Genomic DNA, 24,610 nt, shown 5'->3' on the forward strand with positions numbered 1-24,610 from the left:
TAGGAGTAGTCCTTGCATGGAGAAGAATTCTGAGTTGGTAAATACTCTTGACCAAGGGAAGGAAACTGACCCCCAGCTGTGCCCTTCTGATGGGATCACTGACATGCCATGTCATCTTATGTCTTGAAGAGTTTCCAATTCTGTTCAGGCACAAAGAAAAGAAAAATAGTTGAGAGTAAGTGCCCAGTAGTGTTAAGAGAATGAATGGCCGAGCATGTGTAGTGTAGAGACAGGGAGCACGGTGGAGTGGACAGAGCACTGGGCAAGGCCTCTGGGGTCTCAGGTTCAAGTCCTGGTTCTGCCTCCATCCAGCTATGTGTGCTTTGGGAATGGCCTTCTCTTTCTCGGCTTCCCTTAAAATGAAGGGGCTGAAGTTGGAGATCTCTAAGGTCCCTTCCACGGCACACACTTGGGGAGCCAGAGCCTAAGGATTCTAAGCCACGGTCATCATGAAGAGACAGCAATTAGGCAGGAAGAAAGAGCCCCTAACAATGCAGCAGCAAGAGCTCTTACTGGGACCCGCTCTCTAGAGAAATAAACGGTGCTCTTTTCCCTCAGCCTGGGAGGGGCTACTCCTTTTATGATTTTTCAGCGATGGAAATTTCAAAAGCCCCTTCGCTGTATATTACAGCATAAGGAATATGGTCCATAATATTGTAATAACTTTGTGTAGGGACAGATGGTTGCTAGACTTACCGTGGTGATCACTGCATAATGTATGCAAATGTCAAATCATTTTGTAGTTTACCTGAAAATTAACATAGTATTGGACATCAACCATATTTCAATTAAAACATTTTTTTTAAAACCTTACGCATGGAATGAAAAAACAGTGCCCCTTCTCTCACCCAGAGTTGGTCATTAGCTTTGACACTGCCCTGGAAGGGTGGAATCCAGGCCACAGTGCAGCCACGGATGGTGGTGAGACAGTGACATCTCGTGGCTATCTCCACTAATCACAGCCCAGCCCTGCTTCTCGGCACTTGCGAAAGCCCCGTCCTTCCTGGGGCAGCATTAACCCTCAGTGAGTGGGAGTGATGCAGGGCCCTGCGTTGTAATCTCAGTCTTGCCACTGCCTCTCTGTCTGACCGTCCTCAGTTTCTTCAAAAGGGAGTTTGCTCCTTAAGTCTTTCCCTTCCAACTGCCTTGTTCTCTGGACTTCCACGACTTACGGTGTGTAGTCAGGGATCCTAGGTCCATGCAGTGTGCAGGATGTCCCTACTGGGAAGGCATGGCCCCGAGTTCACCACTACGACCCTGGGGTCCCACCCACCCCGTGATCAGGCACGGTCCTGCCACCCACCCACCTCCTTGAGACAGCCAGACCATTGACCACAGATGTTCCATCCAAGGCGTACCTCCGTCCCGGCTGCCAGTTGCTGAGGTGGGAAAAGGTAACAGGACCAGCCAGAAGGAAACCTCATTGAGCCAGCTTTCTATTGGGTGTGGGGAGGACTTCACCTGCTCTTGTCCACTTTGGGTACCAGAATCTTGCCCTATTGGTGGGACCCATAGGGTTCATGTATCCCCAAAGAACAATGTAGATAGGTTCTTTTTGATACACTTTCCTCCCTGTACTGATACCCACACAAGCTGCAAAGAACAAGGGTTGTGTGCTGAAGATTCTGAACCTCCCGCCAGGCACTCATGATGTTTTGGCATGGCTGAAGACACAGAGGCTGAGTTTTGGGGTCTTTCCTGAGTATCACATTATTCTTACCCTAGAAGAACTGGGCTTCCTGCCTCTTGAGCCATGTCCCTTATCACTAGTTTCCGGTCTGTATTTACTCGTCTTTCTCCAAGAGTAATCTCTGAGTGCTGCATGGTGTCCGCAGAAGACCGTGATGCTTTCCAATATGGCTGCGTTCATGTCACCATCACTCCCTATGGCTTCCCTAGACTGTCCCCAAGAAGTGTACAGTGGTAACACCCAGGAACCCCTTGAAGAGGGAAGTCATTCATTCAGGTTGGGGATGCAATTTCTAGAGTTGCCACAGCTTCTAGTGGTATGTGGCAAATTTTCCCTGGTTGTTAAAGAGAGCATGTAAAAATACTTGTTTGGAGATGGAGAGCACATGAACTATCATTTTAAAACACCTACTCTATATTAATCAGGGTCCAGTCAGGAGACAAGAATCATACCAGCTGTTGGAATAGGGAAAATTTAATACAAAGAATGATTAACTAGTGAAGGGTAGTTAACTACTAAAAGGGGCAATAGAGGACTCTAAGGAAGACAGGAATAGGAAATGCTGGAAGGAGCTGCTACCTCCAAGGATAAGGGATTCCCCAATGATGGAAGGAAGAACTTGGATGAGATTCAGACCACTTGGGAGAGAGTGTGGCTGCAGCCCACTGGATGGTGGAGAAGTTCACTGCGGCTCCAGCCAGGAGCTAAAGCACAGGAGGTACCCCTGCTGGGAGCCAGAAAAACTCCCTGAGAGAGCCCCACTGGGTGAGAGAGCCTAGATGCCGCTGGCAGTCACATTGCAGGAAGAAAAAAGGCACACTGGAGCCAGGAAGGGGAGCTCTTCCTCTGTGCGCCTTGCAGTGTCCCCCTAGCACCCTCTACTGTCTCTCTGGTAAAGGACAAGTGTTGACAAGGTCCAACTGCAGTATTACAAAGCAGGGCGAGGATGGGTGAATTTGGAGTTGAAAGCAACAAATTGATCGCAGAACGCCTACTCCATGGCAGGCCCTGTGCTTGCATTTCCATCAAGAATCTAGTATAATCTCAAGCATAATTCCTTGAAATAGATAATAGAATTCCATTTTAATGTTAAGAGGGTACTGAAAGCTAGAAGTAACCTGAGAAGGACATGCAGCTAACATACGTGGCTGGGCTGGTGTTTTGACTGCTGTGTGTGTGATTCTAGAGTCCAGTCTCCTACCGCAAGCTAACAGTGCCTCTCTCCGTAAAGGGTGAAGGGCAGTGAGATCCTGCTCTCCTCCCTTCAACCCTCCTCCTCCATGAACCCACATAAACCTTCCCAGCCTTGCTTCTTGGGCTCTCCTCCTGAGAGAGACCGACAGTGTGGCAGATGCCCTGGGGGTCCTCTAAGGCAGTGATTCCCAAACCAGAATCACTGGAAGAGCTTGGTGAAAATAGAGGCTCCTGGGCCTTCTCTGTAGGTACCAATTTAATAGATGGGCAGGGGGAGCTGAAATCTGCATTTAACAAACTCCCCAGAAATCCCGGTGCTCCAGGAAAGAAGCATCAACCCGTCCACTGGGCTGGAAGTGGCAAGTGAGACGCTACCTGGCCTTCGCCGGGGGGAGGGGACTTCACGCTAACAAGCTCCCCTCAGCCCCAGCGCCCCGCGGAAAGGTCAGTATTGATACCTGGCTTCTGAAATGAAAATCAAATAGGACACATGGATCTGCTTCATGGGTGATGAAGTTGTAATGGCTCTTACAGAGGCTGAATCGATTCCTATCTGTCAGCTGGAAAATTGGAAGATGGGCTCCAGGACTCCTGGCCCCCTGGCCTGGCAGTCGTTTAGGCATGTTTTCTGGACAGGAGGTATTTCTGAGCTGGAGCTTGCCAGGCAATCCCATCCGGCGCAGGAATAAGACCACCAGCTTTTGAGCACCTACCACGTGCCAGGAACTCTGCTCCAGTCCTTAAACCCGCCTGCAAGGGTTAATATCACAACTAGGAGACAGGAAACTGGGGGTCTGCCCAAGGCCACACAGATACAGGGGCAGAGCTGAAATTCAGGCACGTGTGGGTCTTACTCCAAAGCTTACTCCATGGCCTTGGGAGGGGGACCAGCTCCTGGTTCAGACCCCCTGCTGGGGGAGAGCCAGGCTCCAGGAGGCCTGGGGGCCACGTGCTCATGGTCAAGTAGTTAACATCTTCCCTTTGGTGGGGGTTTTAACATCTATAAACCAACTCAGGAAGCGTATATCAGATGCTATTATGTAGGTCCTTCAGAGAGGAGCTAAAGCAGAGGATATAGGCAAGGAGTCTGTCCTGGTGAGGGGTCTGTCCCAGAAAGGCCTCACAGGGTCAGTGACATAAACCCATAGAACTATAACACCAAGAATGAACCCTAACATAAACTGTGGACTCTGGGTGATAACGACATGTCAGTGTAGTTCTTTGATCGTAGCATATGTACCATTCTGGTGGGGGGATGCCTCCCACCAGGGGGCAGGGGTTAGGGGTGGGTGGGCACGGGGTATATGGGAACTCCCTATACTTTCCCCTCAGTCTTTCTGTGGACCTAGAATTGCTCTACAAACTAGTCTATTTAAAAGAGAAAAAAACCTACTGCCTCTTTATTTATTTATTTGGCTGCGCCGGGTCTTCGTTGCGGCATGCGGGACCTTTAGTTGCGACATGCGGGATCTTTAGTTGCGGGATCTTTAGTTGCGACATGCAGGATCTTTAGTTGCAGCATGTGGGATCTTTAATTGTGGCGTGCAGGATCTTTAGTTGCGGCATGTGGGATCTTTAGTTGCGGCATGCGGGATCTTTAGTTGCAGCATGTGGGATCTATTTCCCTGACCAGGGATTGAACCGGGGCCCCTGCCTTGGAAGCACGGAGTCTTAGCCACTGGACCACAGGGAAGTCCCCCAAATTACTGCCTCTTAATGTGGTTGTGAGATTGTTAAGTAAGTTATAAAAGGGCCTAGCCCAGGGTTTGGCAGGCATCAGGGTCCCTGGCAGCTGAATGAGGGGAGGTATCACCCCGTAAGCTCAGTGTAGACCCAGGAGGACCCTGACAGGGGAAGAAGAGCAGTGCTCCTCTTGGCCACATCGTCCCCCTCAGGGAGCCCTCTGGGGGCATAGGGGCAGGTGTAAGAACTAAGGACCAAGACTGAGCCAAGTGTTAAATAATCAGAAGACAGGACAGCAAATATGGCCCAGGGCTGGATGTGACAACAGGCCCAGGTCTAGGGTTTGTAAGATCAGCCCCTCCCTCTCTCCCTCTCTCCACATAAACCTCATAGCGAACAGAAGGAACCAGAAGACCCTGGTTATTTGGAAAAAGCATCAATCTGGCGGGCCATTCCCCTGCTCTGAAGCCCGTACTTGCTCCCCATACCCTCGCCTGGCACACAGGCCTTCCCTCCACTTCCTCTGCTCTACAGCCACTCTGGGCACCATTCAGTGGAATAGAAAAGAGAACAGGTGGGTGTCCAGAGACCCAAATTTTAGACCCAACTGTGTGGTAGCTGTGTGACCTTGGGAGCACCTCTCCTCCTCTCTGTGCCTCAGTTTCCCCAGACTGGATTCTTTCCTTCCTCCTTTCACTGAATACACTACTGAGTGCCCACTATGAGCATGACAATCTCTAAGGTCCTTCCTGTTGTGATATTATGTCTTATTCAGTGTAGTTCAAATGCACTGGGAGAGAGATAAAACACACACAAAGTGTAAAAATGAAAGTGAAGAAGTCTCCTTAATCATGCTTCCCAGAGATGTGCATTTCCTTCCAGGCTCTGCCTTTTGAATCCCCATTTCTGTGCCCACCTTTGTGGGAATGGAACACCTGTCTGCAAAGTGCTTAGATAACTTCAAAGGTTGCAGGGCTGTGACTTTGCCTTCAGTCTCTGATCCAGGATAAAAGTGATTGCCTCCTGACCAAAGAGCTTGATTCTCTTTGAGTCCCCCTCCATGGTCACACCTGTCCTCCCTGTCAATCCCCCTCCCCTATGAGAGGATCTAGAGCTTCTCTGGGGGTAAGCACGTGATGCTCAAACAAGCATGAGATCGGCTCTAAACAGGGTTCCAATTCTAGCTGCAACATTTACTTGCTGTGTGACCTTGGGGAGTTACTTAACATCTCTGAACCTTGTCCTCTATCTGTTTGGTGGAGGAAGTAAATTCCTACCTGAACGGGTGTTGTAAGATTAAGCAAAATGACACAGGTAATGTTTCTGGTCACATAAATAGCAGTACCACTTTATTTAATATGAGCTATTAGGTATCTCGTCCTCACGTGAGAGAGTCCACGTAACGCATTAGGACCGTCAGTGCCTTGGTAAGAACTCCACAAGCTATTTCTCTCCCCCTCTTCAGTCAGTTTCATTTTCCTCCCTGTGACTGCCAGGTGGCAGCATGGGGCCATGGAACAGAGCCCTCTCATGATGTGAGTGCTGTCGGGGACCCTTGAGTGACAATAACCACAGACTGTTTATTGAGCTCTTACCATGCTGGGTGCATGAGGGCTCCTCATAAACACCTTCCTTTAACCCTTGTAAGTTCATATGGGGGGAGGTTCAGTCACCTGCCTCGTGCAGGGGAGGAATGACGGGCTCAGGCAGGAGGATCCATAATGGAGCAGAGCCTATGATCAAAAGCTCCCCTGCACGCAGCCCGGGCACCTGCCCGCTGCACTTGGCGGCCTGGTGGGTTGCAGGAGCCTCACCAGGTGGTTGAGGACAGTGGGGCCCGAGGAGGGGAGAAGGGACCGGAAGCCAGGGCCCTGACCCCAAGCAGGTACGCTTTCCTGCAGGGCCCAGTCTCCAGGGAGGATCCCCTCGGCCAAGGCTCTCTGGGGGGTGCTGGGAACCCCAGGAAAGCAAGCACATGATGTCCTCCTGTCTGATCCTGCTCATCCAACAGGACCTCTTCCGGTCCCCAAGGAATCTTCACCTCCAGGAGCCAGGTGGTTTGTGGGAAACTTCCTCCAAATCCCCAGCTAATCCTCCTGGGGCTGAACCCTTCAGTGATCGCATTTGCGGCTGGTGGCCTCTAACCTCTCCGGCCCCAAGTATTCCTGGGAACGCACGTGTGCAGACCTGTGGCATGCTGGGGCCTGGTGCCCAGTGGGTCTGAGCTGGGCACACCGGGGACCTCCAGCTCGTCCCTCAGAGTCAACCTCCTTTTCTCCCTCCTGCGAGTCTCACTGGCAGCAGGTCGGGGAGAAGCGTGGGTCTGTGCCTGGCGGTGCCTGGACAGGGCAGCTGGTCGACAGCCGAGAAGCTGGGACCTCCACCCTCTACACCGCATGACTCCCAGAGGGATGCTCTTGTTTGAAGTCAGGGCCTCAGTTTCTTCCTCTCAAAAATGGGGATAAAAATAGTCTTTAGGGATGCTTATGAGGATGTGCGAAGGTAACATATTTAACGAGCCTAAGGCAGAGGCTGGAACCTAACCAGCCATCAGAGCTGGGTAGCTGTGGTTAACCTAGAGTGTCTCCCTGCCATCCCCACCCCTCGGTAACGACCTCAGCCCTCCTCTCCCTCCCACCTCAGGAGGCGCGGACCCCTGCACAGTAGCTCCTCACACAGGCTGCGTGGTGCAATGGCAGGAGAGCCACTGTGGGCTGTGCAGGGTCTGGGGCTGCAGTAGGGCCACGGTTCTGGTGCTGGGGAGAGGCCAAGGACCTGCAGCTCCGAGAAGGTGTACCCGATGCAGGAGAGATGCCTGGTGTGGCCACCAACAGGTGCGGGGCTCAAGCTCTTGAGAGATGAAGGAGCACAGGGCCAGGGAGGCAGGCAGGCTGGGGTGGGGCAGCCCCGCATCCCTGGCAGGGATGGACCAGCCCAGCTGGACAGACAGGGTGGTCCCAGGCACTGCCCAGGCAGGCAGAGTTTACAGAGAGATGGTACAGGGGGCAGCTCCATGAGCCAGGATAAACGACTGGATCTTTGAGGCACAGTATTTTTATAACCCACAAGTCAGCAGGGAGCCCTGCCCCTAAGGAGGGTTGGCTCAAACTCCCTTGTGGAGGTTCAGCTCCCTCCTGGAGATATGAGCCCCCGTCCTGACCCCCTGCCTCTGCACTTTCCACCTCCACTCTGGGCTCACAGCTGTGCCCTTATCTCCCCCCAGGTGTGGGCCTCTTTATGGATTCCTGTTGCCTTTCCCTCTGTCCATGCAATACTGAAAAAAAAAGTAAAAACTAAACTCCCTCACACTCTTCAGGATAGAGGGCTCCAGACTTTTCCTGGGGTCCTGCCTGTTTAACCCAAAGCACAAAAGCTCGGCCTTGGCCAGAAGCGAGCTGCCTCCTGCTGGGGAGACCCCTGCCCACCCTAGTCCAGCTACTTTTGTGGTGTTAGCTTCCACTGTGGCCCAGAGGCTGGAGCCGGAGCCGCCATGTGCTGGCAGCCTGTGTGTTAGAACAGAGGCCGTGGCTTGTATTCCGAGGAGTGTGTCTTCCTGAAGGTGTCTGAAATCTAGCTCCTCTCTCAGCCTAGAAGTCCTCACTCCTCTGTTCACTGGAGTTCCTCCAAGGAGCCTGGCATATAAGGAGGCAAGGAATAAAATATGGGGTCTTTATTCCTACAATTAAAATACATGGCATTCAATCAATACTTTGCTAACTTTTAACATAACAGAAACACTTTGCTCATCATCAGACCTCATGCAGGACCCCAGTACATGTAAAATAGTGAAGACAGATGGCTTGGCTGAATCTGGAGGGGACATGAGGGCTCAATCCCACCCCTCCCCCCACCCTCACAGGAGGACAGAAAGGGAAATTAAAATGTCTCTGTCACCAGTGTAAGGTCATCCAGCTTAACTCTTACTAAGACAGATGCAAATTAAAACTGCACTGAGAGTACGACCTATCATATCAGACAGCGGCTCCAGACCTTCTCTGAACCCTAACTTCTCTTCAGGAGCCACACCTAAGCTCTGAGACTGCTAGTCAGCCAGTACCACGCAGAAAGAAGTGATACAGTAAGCACATCCAAAGGCTCTGATACAGTCTCATCCCAGGTACTTTGCACATAGGCAACACCGGTACATCACAAAGCACTCATTCCACTGGAAGGCAGATGACGTCATTGATTTTGCCTCCAGAAAGAGGGCAGACAGCAGAAGCAAGAAGAACTACAATTCTGCAGCCTATGGAAGGAAAACCACATTCACAGAAAGATAGACAAAATGAAAAGGCAGAGGGCTATGTACCAGATAAAGGAACAAGATAAACCCCCAGAAAAACAAGTAAATGAAGTGGAGATAGGCAACCTTCCAGAAAAAGAATTCAGAATAATGATAGTGAAGATGAGCCAGGACCTTGGAAAAAGAATGGAGGCAAAGATTGAGAAGATGCAAGAAAAGTTTAACAAAGACCTAGAAGAATTAAAGAACAAACAAACAGATATGAACAATACAATAACTGAAATGAAAACTACACTAGAAGGAATCAATAGCAGAATAACTGAGGCAGAAGAATGGATAAGCGACCTGGAAGACAGAATGGTGGAATTCACTGCCACAGAACAGAATAAAGAAAAAAGAATGAAAAGAAACGAAGACAGCCTAAGAGACCTCTAGGACAACATTAAATGCAACCACATCCGCATTAAAGGGGTCCCAGAAGGAGAAGAAAGAGAGAAAGGGCCTGAGAAAATATTTGAAGAGATTATAGTTGAAAACTTCCCTAACGTGGGAAACGAAATAGCCACCCAAGTCCAGGAAGCACAGAGAGTCCCAGGAAGGGTAAACCCAAGGAGAAACATGCCAAGACACATAGTAATCAATTGACAAAAATTAAAGACAAAGAACAATTATTGAAAGCAACAAGGGAAAAATGACAACATACAAGGGAACTCCCATAACATTAACAGCTGATTTCTCAGCAGAAACTCTACAAGCCAGAAGGGAGTGGCATGATATATTTAAAGTGATGAAAGGGAAGAACCTACAACCAAGATTACTCTACCCACAAGGATCTCATTCAGATTCGATGGAGAAATCAAAAGCTTTACAGACAAGCAAAAGCTAAGAGAGTTCAGCACCACCAAACCAGCTCTACAACAAATGCTAAAGGAACTTCTCTAAGTGGGAAACACAAGAGAAGAAAAGGACCTACAAAAACAAACCCATAACAATTAAGAAAATGGTAATAGGATCATACATATCGATAATTACCTTAAACATGAATGGATTAAATGCTCCAACCAAAAGACACAGGCTCGCTGAATGGATACAAAAACAAGACCCATATATATGCTGTCTACAAGAGACCCACTTCAGACTTAGGGACACAAACAGACTGAAAATGAGGGGATGGAAAAAGATATTCCATGCAATTGCAAATCAAAAGAAAGCTGGAGTAGCAATACTCATGTCAGACAAAATAGACTTTAAAATAAAGAATATTATAAGAGACAAAGAAGGACACTACATAATGATCAAGGGATCAATCCAAGAAGACGATATAGCAATTATAAATATATATGCACCCAAAATAGGAGCACCTCAATACATAAGGCAATTGCTAACAGCTATAAAAGAGGAAATCGACAGTAACACAGTAATTGTGGGGGACTTTAACACCTCACTTATACCAATGGACAGATCATCCAGACAGAAAATTAATAAGGAAACACAAGCTTTACATGACACAATAGACCAGTTAGATTTAATTGATATTTATAGGACATTCCATCAAAAAACAGCAGATCACACTTTCTTCTCAAGTGCACACGGGACATTCTCCAGGATAGAGCACACCTTGGGTCGCAAATCAAGCCTTGGTAAATTTAAGAAAATTGAAGTCATATCAAGCATCTTTTCTGAACAAAATGTCTATGAGATTAGAAATCAATTACAAGGAAAAAGCCGTTAAAAACACAAACACATGGAGGCTAAACAATACGTTACTAAATAACCACGAGATCACTGAAGAAATCAAAGAGGAAATCAAAAAATACCTAGAGACAAATGACAACGAAAACACGATGATCCAAAACCTATGGGATGCAGCAAAAGCAGTTCTAAGAGGGAAGTTTATAGCAATGCAAGCCGACCTCAAGAAACAAGAAAAATCTCAAATGATCCAACCTTACACCTAAAGGAACTAGAGAAAGAAGAACAAATAAAATCCAAAGTTAGTAGAAGGAAAGAAATCATAAAGAGCACAGCAGAAATAAATGAAATAGAAACAAAGAAAACAATAGCAAAGATCAATAAAACTGAAAGCTGGTTCTTTGAGAAGATAAACAAAATTGATAAACCTTTAGCCAGACTCATCAAGAAAAAGAGGGAGAGGACTCAAATCAATGAAATTAGAAACGAAGAAGGAGAAGTTACAACAGACACTGCAGAAATAAAAAGCATCCTAAGAGACTACTACAAGCAACTCTATGCCAATAAAATGGACAACCTGGAAGAAATGGAAAAATTCTTAGAAAGGTATAACCTTCCAAGACTGAACCAGGAAGAAACAGAAAATATGAACACACCAATCACAAGTAATGAAATTGAAACTGTGATTAAAAACCTTCCAACAAACAAAAGTCCAGGACCAGATGGCTTCACAGCTGAATTCTGTCAAACATTTAGAGAAGAGCTAACACCTATCCTTCTCAAACTCTTATAAAAAACTGCAGAGGAAGGAACACTCCCAAACTCATTCTATGAGGCCACCATCACCCTGATACCAAAACCAGACAAAGATACTACAAAAAAGGAAAATTACAGACCAATATCACTGATGAATATAGATGCAAAAATCCTCAACAAAATACTAGGAAACAGAATCCAACAACACATTAAAAGGATCATACACCATGATCAAGTGGGATTTATCCCAGGGATGCAAGGATTCTTCAATATACGCAAATCAATCAATGTGATACACCATATTAACAAACTGAAGAATAAAAACCATATGATCATCTCAATAGATGGAGAAAAAGCTTTTGACAAAATTCAACACCCATTTATGATAAAAACTCTCCAGAAAGTGGGCAAAGAGGGAACCTACCTCAACATAATAAAGGCCATATATGACAAACCCACAGCAAACATCATTCTCAATGGTGAAAAACTGAAAGCATTTCCTCTAAGATCAGGAACAAGACAAGGATGTCCACTCTCGCCACTATTGTTCAACATAATTTTGGAAGTCCTAGCCACGGCAATCAGAGAAGAAAAAGAGATAAAAGGAATACAAATTGGAAAAGAAGAAGTAAAACTGTCACTGTTTGCCAATGACATGATAGTATACATAGAGAATCCTAAAGATGCCAACAGAAAACTACTAGAGCTAATCACTGAATTTGGTAAAGTTGCAGGATACAAAATTAATGCACAGAAATCTCTTGCATTCCTATACACTAACAATGAAAGTTCAGAAAGAGAAATTAAGGAAACACTCCCATTCACCATTTCAACAAAAAGAATAAAATACCTAGGAATAAACCTACCTACTGATGAAAGAAATCAAAGATGATACACACAGTTGGAGAGATATACCATGTTCTTGCATTGGAAGAATCAATATTGTGAAAATGTCTATACTACCCAAAGCAATCTACAGATGCAATGCAATTCCTATCAAATTACCACTGATATTTTTTCAGAACTAGAACAAAAAAATCTTAAAATTTGTATGGAGACACAAAAGACCCTGAATAGCCACAGCAGTCTTGAGGGAAAAAAATGGAGCTGGAGGAATCAGACTCCCTGACTTCAGGCTATACTACAAAGGTACAGTAATCAAGACAGTATGGTACTGGTACAAAAACAGAAATATAGATCAATGGAACAGGATAGAAAGCCCAGATATAAACCCATGTACCTGTGGTCAACTAGTCTATGACAAAGGGGTAAGGATATACAATGGAGAAAAGACAGTCTCTTCAATAAGTGGTGCTGAGAAAACTGGACAGCTTCATGTAAAAGAATGAAATTAGAACACTCCCTAACACCATACACAAAAATAAACTCAGAATGGATTACAGACCTAAATGTAAGACTGGACACTATAAGACTCTTAGAGGAAAACATAGGAAGAACACTCTTTGACATACATCACAGCAAGATCTTTTTTGATCCACCTCCTAGAGTAATGGAAATAAAAACAAAAATAAACAAATAGAACCTAATGAAACTTAAAACTTTTGCAAAGCAAAGGAAGCTACAGACAAGATGAAAAGACAACCCTCAGAATGGGAGAAAATATTTGCAAATGAATCAACAGACAAAGGATTAATCTCCAAAATATATAAACAGCTCATGCAGCTCAATATTAGAAAAACAGACAACCCTTTGCAAAAATGGGCAGAAGAGCTAAATAGACATTTCTCCAAAGAAGACATACAGGTGGCCAAGAAGCACATGAAAAGCTGCTCAAGATCACTAATTATTAGAGAAATGCAAAGCAAAACTACAATGAGGTATCACCTCACACCAGTCAGAATGGGCAGCATCAGAAAATTTACAAACAACAAATGCCGGAGAGGATGTGGAGAAAAGGGAACCCTCTTGCACTGTTGGTGGGAATGTAAATTGATACAGCCACTATGGAGAACAGTATGGAGGTTCCTTAAAAAACTAAAAATAGAATTGCCATATGACCCAGCAATCCCACTACTGGACATATACCCAGAGAAAACCATAATTCAAAAAGACACATGCACCCCGATGTTCATTGCAGCACTATTTACAGTAGCCAGGTCATGGAAGCAACCTAAATGCCCATCGACAGACAAATGGACAAAGAAGATGTGGTACATATATACAAAGGAATATTACTCTGCCATAAAAAGGAATGAAATTGGGAGATTTGTAGAGACGTGGATGGATCTAGAGACTGTCATACGGAATGAAGTAAGTCAGAAAGAGAAAATCAAGTATCATATATTAACGAATATATGTGGAACCTAGAAAAATGGTACAGATGAAATGGTTTGCAGGGCAGAATAGAAACACAGGTGTAAAGAACAAACATATGGACACCAAGTGGGGAAGTGGTGGTGGTGGTGGTGGGGTGAATTGGGAGACTGAGATTGACATGTATACACTAATATGTATAAACAGATAACTAATAAGAACATGCTGTATAAAAAAATAAGTAAAAATTTAAAAATTAAAAATAAAACTGCACTAAGATACTATTTTTGCTTGATCATATTGGCAAAGATCCAAAAGGATGGGAAGGCTCTCTGTTTTGGCAAAGGTGTAAGAAACAGCCACTCTTATGCATTGCAGATAAGAAGCTTCATGTGGTGTAAACTTGGCAATATCTGTAATATAAATACACATATCCTGAGACCCAGAAATTCCATGAGCAGGAATTTATGCTACAGCTCATCTCTGCCAAGAAGGTAAATGACCTTACAACACTGTTTGTAAACAGTGTAAAAGGCAGTAAAACTAAGTGTCCGTCAATGGGGAATGGCTAAAGAAATGGTAGCCCATACAGTGGGGTCCTCCGTAGCCACTAAAATGAGAAAAGAGCAGAAAAAGATCTCCAAAACATACATTGCTAGGTGAAATAACAAGGCAGTAGAACCGTGTGTAGAGTATGCTACCATCTGTATAAAAATCAGTGGGGAAAGAATAGAGGTATTTTCTTATAGTTGCGTAAAATAGTTCTGAAAGGGTAACAAGAAACCTGTAACACCGGCTTCCTGTAGAGAGAACTAGGTGGTGGGGGAATAGGAATAGGAGGGAGATTTTTATGTACAGCCTTTTCAATTTTGAACCGTGTGATAGTATATCCTATCCAACACTTAAATTTAAAAAGATATATGTATGAACAAAAAGAAAACTAGTCACATGAGACAGAAATGAAGACCTTTATTAGTCTCCTGCTTTAACTATGCATAGGGTGATTTGTACTGTCTAAGAATCCAAAGTCAAGATACAAATTCTATTTTTAAAGATTTTCTAACATTGCTCAATAAAGTAAGCCTCTAGACTTTTTAAATTTTATTTATTTATTTATTTATTTTTTGGCTGCGTTGGGTCTTTGTTGCTGTGCACGGGCTTTCTCTAGCTGCCGCGAGTGGGGGCTACTCTTCATTGCGTTGCACGGGCTTCTCATTGCGGTGGCTTCTCTTGTTGCGGAGCACGGGCTGTAGGCGCGCGGGCTTCAGTAGTTGCGGCACGTGGGCTCAGTAGTTGTGGCTCATGGGCTCTAGAGCGCAGGCTCCGTAGTTGTGGCGCGTGGGCTTAGTGGCTCCGTGGCACGTGGGATCTTCCCGGACCAGGGCTTGAACCTGTGTCCCCTGCATCGGCAGGCGGATTCTTAACCACTGCTCCACCAGGGAAGTCCCAGCTTTTAGACTTTTAAATGCAAAAGGCTGTTGGAGTTTTGGCTCCCACTTAGGGTGTAGAACTCTGCAAAAAGCATTGCTCTCACCCTTACCCCCCAAAATGCCAAATCATTTACAAAAGGACCCCTTTTCTTGAACTCATCAGAGAACTGAGAGGGAAGGCAAAAAACTAAGCTGAAATCTAAGGCATAATAGATACCTCCAAGGAGAGATGGATCACAGGTCCTTGCTTACCTGTTATAGATGTTGGATGCCATACAAGAAGGAAAGAAGAATCCAACCAAACTTCTTAATGAACTACTAAAGGCCACATGTGGGGCCTGTGGGAATGTATAGCCCCCTTGGGAGCTGCAGACTTCAGGGAAATCCACACCCGCTTGCAGGCTCTTCTCCATGGAACACACCGGATGCTCACAAGAAAGAGCGGGGGAGGTTAAGAGACCTGGGAAGACCTCTCTCTTGGTTCAGGTCTGGGGAGGGGGAACAGTGCTTCTAGAAAAGCATGAAGTTCCACCCAGATCCTTCTCCCCATATCCCTTATGGAAAAAATATATAACCATTGGGGAAAGGGCAGCCAACCATGTTGTCCTTAGGGCACAGGATCCATGGCAGCTGGGAGAAGAGTAAAACCCTCTACCCTGGGGGTGAGGGGCAAGACTACCTGCAGACCAGTAAGTCCCCTACTGATGGGGGAGGGACAGAATCACTGAACTATCCCCCATCCAAGACACAGCACCTGCCTAAGACTGAAACTGAAGCAGAACAGCAGAGGCTGCCTCCCGACTCCCACTCCATCCCAACCACAGGCTAGCAAGTGTTGAGTAAGAGCTAACAGCAGTCCATCGCTGGGGGATGATCGAGGGCAGGAAGAGAAATGTTCCCTAAGAGGGAGCAAAGGTGCAAAGAGAAGCCCTAAAGTGAGGGCCTGTTATTGTGTCAGTTCACCCCAAGATGATCTGTGTGCTGCTGTCCAATAAAACTCCCTGCAAAGACTGTTAATAGCAATTAACGGGCTACTGCCAACGTTTATATGGGAAGGCAGAGGAGCTTGAATAGCGAAAGCAATTTCGAAAAAGAGGAAAGCTGGAGGAACTGACTTATCTGATTTCAAGACTTACTAAACTATCTATGAAGCTACGGTAATGAGGTTGGTGTGGTTTTGGAGGAAAATATAAATATTAATAATAATACTGTATAATAATAATGTATTTATACTAATGTTCATAAGTATAAATATATAAAATATATACAAATAAATATATGATATATATTCTATATGTATGTATACTTCTGGAAAAAATGTATCTTATGTAATATATATTTATATAATATAAAATATATTTTTATGTGTAATATATATATATATACACACATCAATCAGTGGTACAGAAGAAAGAATCCAGAAATAGATCCACATTTTTATTTTTCTTTTTTTGGGCCACGCCATGCAGCATGTGGGATATTAGTTCCCCGACCAGGGATTGAACCCATGCCACCTGCAGTGGAAGTGCAGAGTCTTAACCACTGGACCACCAGGGAATTTCCAAGATCCACATATTTAGTCAACTGATTTTCACAAAAGTACAAAGGCAGTTCAATGGAGAAGGATGCTCTTTTTAATAAATGATGCTAAAACAATTGAATATCCATATGCAAAAAAAGTAAAAAGCAAACCTCAAGCCATAGGTCCCACCCTATACAAAAATTACCTCAAGATGACTCTAAACGTACCTAAATGTAATACCTAAAACTGTAAAGCTTCTAGAAGGAACATAGAAGGAAATCTCCATGACTTTGGCTGCCTGACACTCACACCCGGAATCTGTGCACAGCTACAGAGGCCTGAGTCCTGTTTCCCCATCTCCTACCTCCCTGATTTACTTCCTGGAGAGATTTGCAGGTTGCTGGTTATTTTCATGTGAATGCAGAGCTGAAGGTGTTCATCCTTGTAATAGTTCATCTTATTGCTTCTCAAGCTTGCCCTGCCATCCTGAACTTGGCTTCGGGTTTCTCACTCCCACACTCAGCTTTGGGTCAGCTGTGAGCCTGGTCTGTCTTCTTGGCAACTCCATCAAAGTCAGAGAGCAAACTGCTCATTGCAGCCCCTGGCTGGTGCCCCCTGGGGCCTTCTCTCTTGCCCTCAGTCAGTTTTCCTCCTATTAAGCACGTGTTCAGTGAAGTTGCAAGAGAAAAAAAATAAGCACCCAAACCCACAATTTCTTCGCTGTGGGTTTGGTCATTTATTCAATTCCTCTCAATTCTCTCAGTCTATCCGCCTTTCTGTCTGTTTATCCATTACGTTACCTAGGCCTGAGTCAGCTACAGAGTCTCAGAATAGCAGTTGTTGAACCAAATGTCTGCCTTGCTGTGTGCGTGTGTGTGTGCATGGGTGTGTTTATACAGAAGTGTGGAAGAGGCAGGAGCAGAGGCAGGAAGACATGAATAGGAATGAGAAACTTTTTTTTTCTTGGAGGGAAAGAGCCAGAAATTACATCCGTTCAAAAATATCCTGCCTCTCTCACAGATAAATATAGTGACATGGGTAGATGTGTCACCGAATGAAACTTTCAAAACAAATCCGGGAAGAATCACTTGAAGAGCCTGCCACTGCTGGCTCTGTCCTGCTGCCCCTCTGTCCGCCGTCCCCACCCCCGCACCGGTGCGCGCCACAACGATCAGGACGGAGAGCGAGATGGGAGGTCTGTGCCCAGCATCCCCCAGCATTCTGGACAAGGGGAAGGGTAGCAGGAGCAAAGGTGCCCTTCAAGGGCTGCTGGCCAGAGGCGCTAGGTCGCCAGATGTCCCCCACAGGGAAGAGCTTGAGAGATCACTTCTCTCTGTTACAGGGGAGTGAAAGCTCAGAACGGGAGGGCAGCCCCATGGGCTCATATCCACCAGCTGTGGTGGCTGAAGCTGGAGCTAAGGACCATGACTTGGACACAAGGGTACCATTAAAATCATTTGGCCACCAGTACAGCAGAGGCACCTACCAGCCCTTGACAAAGGGGAGGTACGGTCACCACCACAGCTCTGCATGCCAGCTGAGACTCAGCTCCCCTTAGACCCACGTGCAGTCAGTTCTTCCAGTGGCCCTATGAGGTAGGTATCGTCATCCTAGTTTTTAGATGGGGAGACTGAGGACAGGAGTGATTCAGTGATTAATCCAGGGTCCCATGGTTGGTCATGGCAGAGCTGGGCATGGCCTCTTCTGAGAGTGTCATGGGAGACCACCCTGCCTCCACATATAAGAGCGTAGAAGCCCTGCTGCCCCGCCCCCAGCCCAGCCCAGCCCTGTCTGTTGGCAGAAGCCTCGGCCAGCTGCGGTCACTGAAGGGGCAGAACCTGCGTCCTAAGCCCTGCAGGAACAGAGGGTTGTCAGATCATCGTGGGTCCTCGAGGAGGAAGGATAGAGCCATTTTGCACTTGTGAGCTTCTCGGTACCTAATACTCCCCTCACCTCCTGACTCAGCCTGGACCCCTCCGTCCAGTGCATCTGTCCCTCCACCTCTGCCACGGGCCTGGGACACCTCTCTTACCTGGCCAAGCAATAGCACCTTCAGCTTATCAGCTCTGAGCGCCGTTGAAAACTTTCTTAACATCTTTTGGACCCGTGGAGTCAGACCCACCTGGGTTCAAATCCCACCTCTGCCACTCCCCAGCTCTGTGGCCTTGGGAAAAGTAATGCCTTGTGTATTCGTTTCTTATTGCTGCCGAAACAAATGACCACAAACTTGGCTCCTTAAACAGCACAAACTTTTCACCTTACAGTTCTGAGGAAAGGTGGCAAAATCAGTCTCTCTGGGTTAAAATCAAGGTGTCTGCAGGGCTGTGCTCCTTCTGGCTCCAAGGGAAAATCCAGTTCCCTGCCTTTTCCAGCATCTAGAGGCTTCCTGCGTTCCTTGGCTTGAGCCTTGCATCACTTGGACCACTGCTTCCATCACCGCATCTTTCTGACTCTGGCCCTCCTGCCTCCCTCTTATAAGGGTACTTGGGATGACATTGTGTCCCTCTGGGTAATCCAGGACAGCCTCCCCATCCCCAGTCCTTAATCACATATGCAAAGCCCCTTTGCTATATATGGGAACCTAGTCACAGGTTCTGTGGTTTAGAGCGTGGACATCCCAGGCAGAGGCAGGGAATGTTAGCCTACCACACCTCAACTTCCTCATTTTGCAGATGATAATCTGTACCTCCCAAGTCTGCCGGGAGGACCAATTACATTACAAAGTACCCAGCCTGGTACCTGGCACAAAGTTTAAAATGAGGTCCTAAAAAAAGTCTCTGCCCTGTTCCCATTCCGGTCGTCTTTCTCTAGAATCGCAGGTACCCATCCCCAAGCCTGGCTCTCCGTGGGGACTTCAAGAATCCCTGTAGAAATAAAACACGGGGGTGATGGATGGCTCTGACCTCCCAAGTGCCGAAGCAGGGCTGTTTGCAAATTTAAAGGCTTCTAGGCAGCAGGGGGAAGAATGTGCGCAGAAACGTGGAACAGTGTGTGCAGGGACATAAATTCCAAGTGGTTTTTGTTGGGAAAGCTGAACAGAAAGTCATTCCATCTGCATTCCCCACGTCGGAACTGCTCTCCCAGGTCGGCTGGGGCTGAGACCCATTCCAGCAATGGAGCACCTCTCCCCGGAGGCAGGGCTGAGGCCCTCGTGAGGGGGCAGGGCAGACTGAGAGCCCCGTCCCCTCACTGCCCAGGCCTGGGGGGTGATGGCTCCGGGCGACAGGGGCTGGAGCAGCAGATGGCTAGTCCAGAGCTCAGATGGCACGCCTTATCTTCTGGGAAGAAGTGAGAGTGCTGAGCGGGGTCAGGGGAAGGGGGTACAGACCCCTCCTGCTTCTCCCTTCACCAGAAGGCTCTCACCCAGCACAGTTTAAACCCATTTAAATCCAATACTCTTATCAGTAAAACATCTTTCAGCATGCCCTCCAATAAATGTGTATTTCTAAATTATATGGCATGAATTAATTTATTTGTATAATAACGCACAAATATATGATGCACATTAAAACGTTCCAAAAATATAAACACAGCAAAGTAAAAAGCTAAAAATAAATATAAATAGAAGACCAACATTGTGACCGCACATTCAAATACATGAATCAGTGGGCACGCTTCACTTTGGAGGTAGTAGAAACTATACTTGCATTTTGTTGCTCTTCTGTTTCCTCAAATCTTGCTTATTCGTGTGTCCAGTTCAGTGAGCTCCTCTCCTGCCTGGCAGGGTTGGTATCTTGTTTCTCCTCCTGGCTTATAAAGTTGCCAAAGGCTAAGAGCATTTATGTTTTGGGCGGTGCAGAGTGCAGGGCACACAGCTGGCGCCTAATAAAGTCGGTCAGTATTTTCTGAACACGTACTTTGACCCTCAGGTTTGTGGCCGGCACCGGGGGTTCAAAGAGCAAGATGTGGTCCCACCCTCATCCCCAAGCCCAGTTCAGGCAAAGCCACCCTTGGGAGTGGCACCAGCTCTGGGTGGTGCTGGGGCAGGGATGGAACGCACCTCTGGCACCAAGGCAGGAGGATGCATCGCTCCAGCTCGGCAGGGGCAGGTGAGACAGGGAAAGTCTGCAGGCAGGAGATCTGTGTACTCTTGTGTAGAGACTTGGTGGCAGGAGCTACTGCACAGTCCAGGGGGTTCACTGAGCCCTCAAGGGCGAGATCCGCCTGAGGCTCAGGCCAGGTGAGGCCTGAGGGCTGCCAGTGTTGGCTCTGCCCCTGACCCCCGGGACCTGGCTTTAGGTTGCTTATCTGGGCAATGAGGAGGGTGGGCTGCCTGCTCTGTGGGGTCCCTTCCAGCTCTGACATTCTTGGTTCAGTCCAGGCTCATCCAGGCCCTGCCCTGCCCTTTTCCATCTTCCAGCCTGAGCCCCTCAAAACACGGGGCCACCTGAGAGGTGAGTGGACACTGCTCTGGGGTTTCTGAGATGTTGCAAACAACTAGCAGTTCCTTCCCGAGAAGTAGGGGAGGCATGCTGAGCCCCGTGCCCTACACCCGCCGCGCTCCACCATAGGTGCCGGGGAGAAAGTGCCACCCTCTCCTCGGCTCCCGTGACCCCCGCGGCATTCTGTGAATGAGGCTGGAAGCAAAGCATCAGAGGGAGGGAAACGAAACCACGCGCCCCAAAATAGCTCTCTGAAGGCTGCCTAATCCCATGTCTTTGCAGCCGAGACGGTCTGTTATTTTGACACAGCAGAGCGAGCTACCCGATGGATCCTTCTGGAGTCTCCCTCTTGGGAGTGAGCTTGCAGTGTGTGCGCCTGAGGACAGGCTGGGTCAGGAGTGAGTGTTCTGGTCATGGGGCAATGGATAAAGCCCTTGGACCCAGGATGGAACGCTGCGGGCCTCCTTTTGCAGCTTTCCTTGGCGGAGGGACAGTTAAAGGACAGCCTCAGGGCCAGAGGCACCTGATCACGATCCAGTGAGCAGAGACGTGGAGAAATGCCGCCCCTCCCCTCCTCCGCCCCCCCACCCTGATGGTCACCAGGACTAAGAGCAGAGAACGAGCCCCAAAGAGCTCCACCGAGCCAGGCCGTTGTGCCAGCTGCTCCACAAAAGCTCACCGACACTGATAATTAGGGCTACAAACTCAGGTGTCTGACATGCGCTGTGCTGATGGATTTCCATGAGGGGCTGGGGGGCCCACGGACAGAATTCAAAGGGTCTGGACACTTGGATGGGAAAAAATTTTACACCTTTATTTTCGCTAACCTTTGGCCAGAACTTAGCATTTTCTGCTGTTGTGAATGTAGGCAGAGGACCTCAGATGTTGTAGCTGCGTCTGTGATTTGCCACCAGCAGAAATCCCGTCTTCCCATCACAGCGTACTGGTTGCAGATATCTTCGATTATTGTTTACGCTCATCACGGCTTGGGAATTATGCTGGTTGACAGGCCTGTCACTGGATCTTGCTGAACGTGTTAAAGAAGCACCTGTGTTACTAGATCGCAAATTTGATGTTTTCAAAAATCTTTTGATAACTGTATTTCAGTGTAGTTGGTTTCCTCTGTAATCTTATGTTTTCTCTCTAACGCATCTGAAAATGGTGCTCAGGGGAGGGTTCATAAGCCTCACTGGATTGCCTGAACAGAGACGATCGGGATCTGCTTTCCCTGCAGAACCTGGTGAGATCCTCCCACCCAAACAGCCAGTGTGGTGGGTGCAGGGCTGGGAGGACTCATGTGGTCCTGTAACATTTTGGGGGTGAAGATACCTTCGCTCAAACACAAAGTTTATCAGGAAGCCCAGCCCAGCCCGTGAGGTGAAGGTGGCGCTGCTCTGGCTGGAATTGGAAGTGGGCATTTCTTGCAGCTCCCTGACCGCTCCACCCACCACTCCCCATCAGATGCCCTCCTTCCCTCCCCTCCCACCCCCCACTTCCTGGCAACCTCCGTGGAGTGCCTGCGTTTCCACAGAGCGCGTCTGCAAAGCGCTCACTGGGGACCACAGGGGCAGCACCACTGACTCACCTTGCTGGCCGCAGAACTGCTCATACCGTCCCGCCCATGGGAAGTCCTGTGGGCAGGTCTTGTGTCATTTATAAACACAAGCCTCCCGTGTATGTGGGGGAAAAAAACGAAAAAAAGGAGAGAGAGGAGATCGTAGCCCAGGGTGGTCATCCCCATGAGTTCTGGGTTCAAATACTGGTTCCACCACCTCCTAGCTGTGTGGTGTGGCCTCAGTTCTTCTTTTGTTTTTTTGCTTTTTGCGGTACACGGGCCTCTCACTGTTGTGGCCTCTCCCGTTGCGGAGCACAGGATCCGGACGCGCAGGCTCAACGGCCATGGCTCACGGGCCCAGCCGCTCCGCGGCATGTGGGATCTTCCCGGACCGGGGCACGAATCCATGTCCCCTGCATCGGCAGGCGGACTCTCAACCACTGCGCCACCAGGGAAGCCCATCAGTTCTTCTTTTAATTAGCAGTTAGTGATAACAATAGCTCCCACCTTAAAAGGCTGGTGGGGGGATGAAAAGAAATAATGCATGTAAAGAGCTTCGCAGGCTCAGGAAATTCTGCTGCTACCCTCTCCCCAGGAAAGAGATTTTCATCTGCCACAGCTTCTTCCAGCCACCCCGCTGCCCATCCTCTACCTCGGAGGTGTCTCCCTGCCAGAGGCGACCTGGGAGCTTGTTTTCACCATCCAGGCCTGAAGCGTTTAGTCCTTCCCATCTTTGCAAATATGTCACTTGGCATCCGTGGGGTATTTTGGTAGCAGCAGCAGCAGCTGACCCAGACGGCACACACTGTAGCTATTATCTCATCATCCAATAATTAGCTTGACATTTATAATGGAGCCTCTGGGGCCTTGGGATGACACTGCCTTTTTCAAATGCAAGGATACTGTGATCTTGCACTTCCGCAAGGCAAGATGAGAGCAGAAGGGAAAAGTGACCCTAGGTTTTGCCTGCCATCGGCAACCCTGAGCAGAGGCAGGTGACTGGAGAGCTAAGGGAGCGTAACCTCCAGGGCCCCTCAATTGCACAGTCCCGCGTTTGCTGTGAATTATGCATAAGTAGTATATGTTTCTTTTGTTTTTCCTAAAGACACTCTCCGAAATTATATAGACTTCAGGCTCCGTAAAACAGAATCCACCCCTGGGTTTAAAGCCAAGTTGTCTCTTGGGTCTGCCCTGTCTGGAAACTGACCCCGCATATCATTGCCATTAAGGACCAGCAAGTGGATTTGGGGGTGCAAGTCACAGAGGGTGTTGCACTGTGAACTAAAGAATTTGGTGATGTGTTGGAGCACAAAAGACCCCGGGACGGGTCTGCAGGGAGTCAGAGTACTCTGCTCACACCGGGAGCCTTGGGCAGCCTAGGAGAATATAAAGAACAAATGTGTCATCAGTCAATGTGCTGAGATGGCGGTGTCAGTGGTGATTGCAAAAACACACAGAACATTGATTTAGGAAGGAAAAAGGCCAGAGATAAACTCCCCGCCTCAGCCCTGGCAAATCATGGAACAAGGTACATAGCTTGTGTGTGCCTTACTCGACCAAGGAAAAAAATGGGAAATGCAGGCTACTCCCCTCACCCATCATTAGTAGGAGAGAAGGGGCTGGGGAGGAGAAAGCCGCGGTCCGCTCCAACACCTAGAGCGTCGCTCTCTGCCAGTTTATCTTAGGAGCCCGTGGAACAGATGACCAGAGAAGAGCATGTTGTTTCAGCCAGGACACGGAGGAGACAGGTGAGAAGTAAAGGAACAGCTCCCGCAGCAATAAGACCGGGCTCTGTCTTTACTCTGTCCAAGTCCTCACTTCCCTCTGGGCTCAGAACTCACAGCCTTCTGATGCCTTCCCTTCTATCTTCCCCCCATTTAATTGGTTGGGCTTTTTAAAATTTATTTTATTTTATTTATTTATTTTTGGCTGCGTTGGGTCTTCGTTGCTGTGCGCAGGCTTTCTCTAGTTACGGCGAGCAGGGGCTACTCTTCCTTGCCGTGCGTGGGCTTCTCATTGCGGTGGCTTCTCTTGTTGCAGAGCACGGGCTCTAGGCACGTGGGCTTCAGTAGTTGTGGCATGAGGGCTCAGTAGTTGTGGCTTGTGGGCTCTAGAGCGCAAGCTCAGTAGTCGTGGTGCATGGGATCTGCAGCATGTGGGATCTTCCACAGGGATCGAGCCTGTGTCCC

The 24,610-nt window shown here is 47.7% G+C and overlaps 1 protein-coding gene across 1 annotated transcript in view; it reads left to right on the forward strand.

The window, feature by feature from the left end:
• The window catches only part of CAPN13 (calpain 13), a 104,181-nt gene that overhangs the window by 72,600 nt on the left and 6,971 nt on the right, over positions 1-24,610 (forward strand). The window contains 1 exon segment of the mRNA XM_027113917.1: positions 17,827-17,990. Coding sequence (XP_026969718.1) covers positions 17,827-17,990 — 164 coding nt within the window.

Source organism: Aethalodelphis obliquidens, unplaced genomic scaffold (genome assembly GCF_003676395.1).
Source record: "Aethalodelphis obliquidens isolate GAN/ISIS:26980383/991018 unplaced genomic scaffold, ASM367639v1 scaffold12, whole genome shotgun sequence".
Taxonomy (NCBI): domain Eukaryota; kingdom Metazoa; phylum Chordata; class Mammalia; order Artiodactyla; family Delphinidae; genus Aethalodelphis; species Aethalodelphis obliquidens.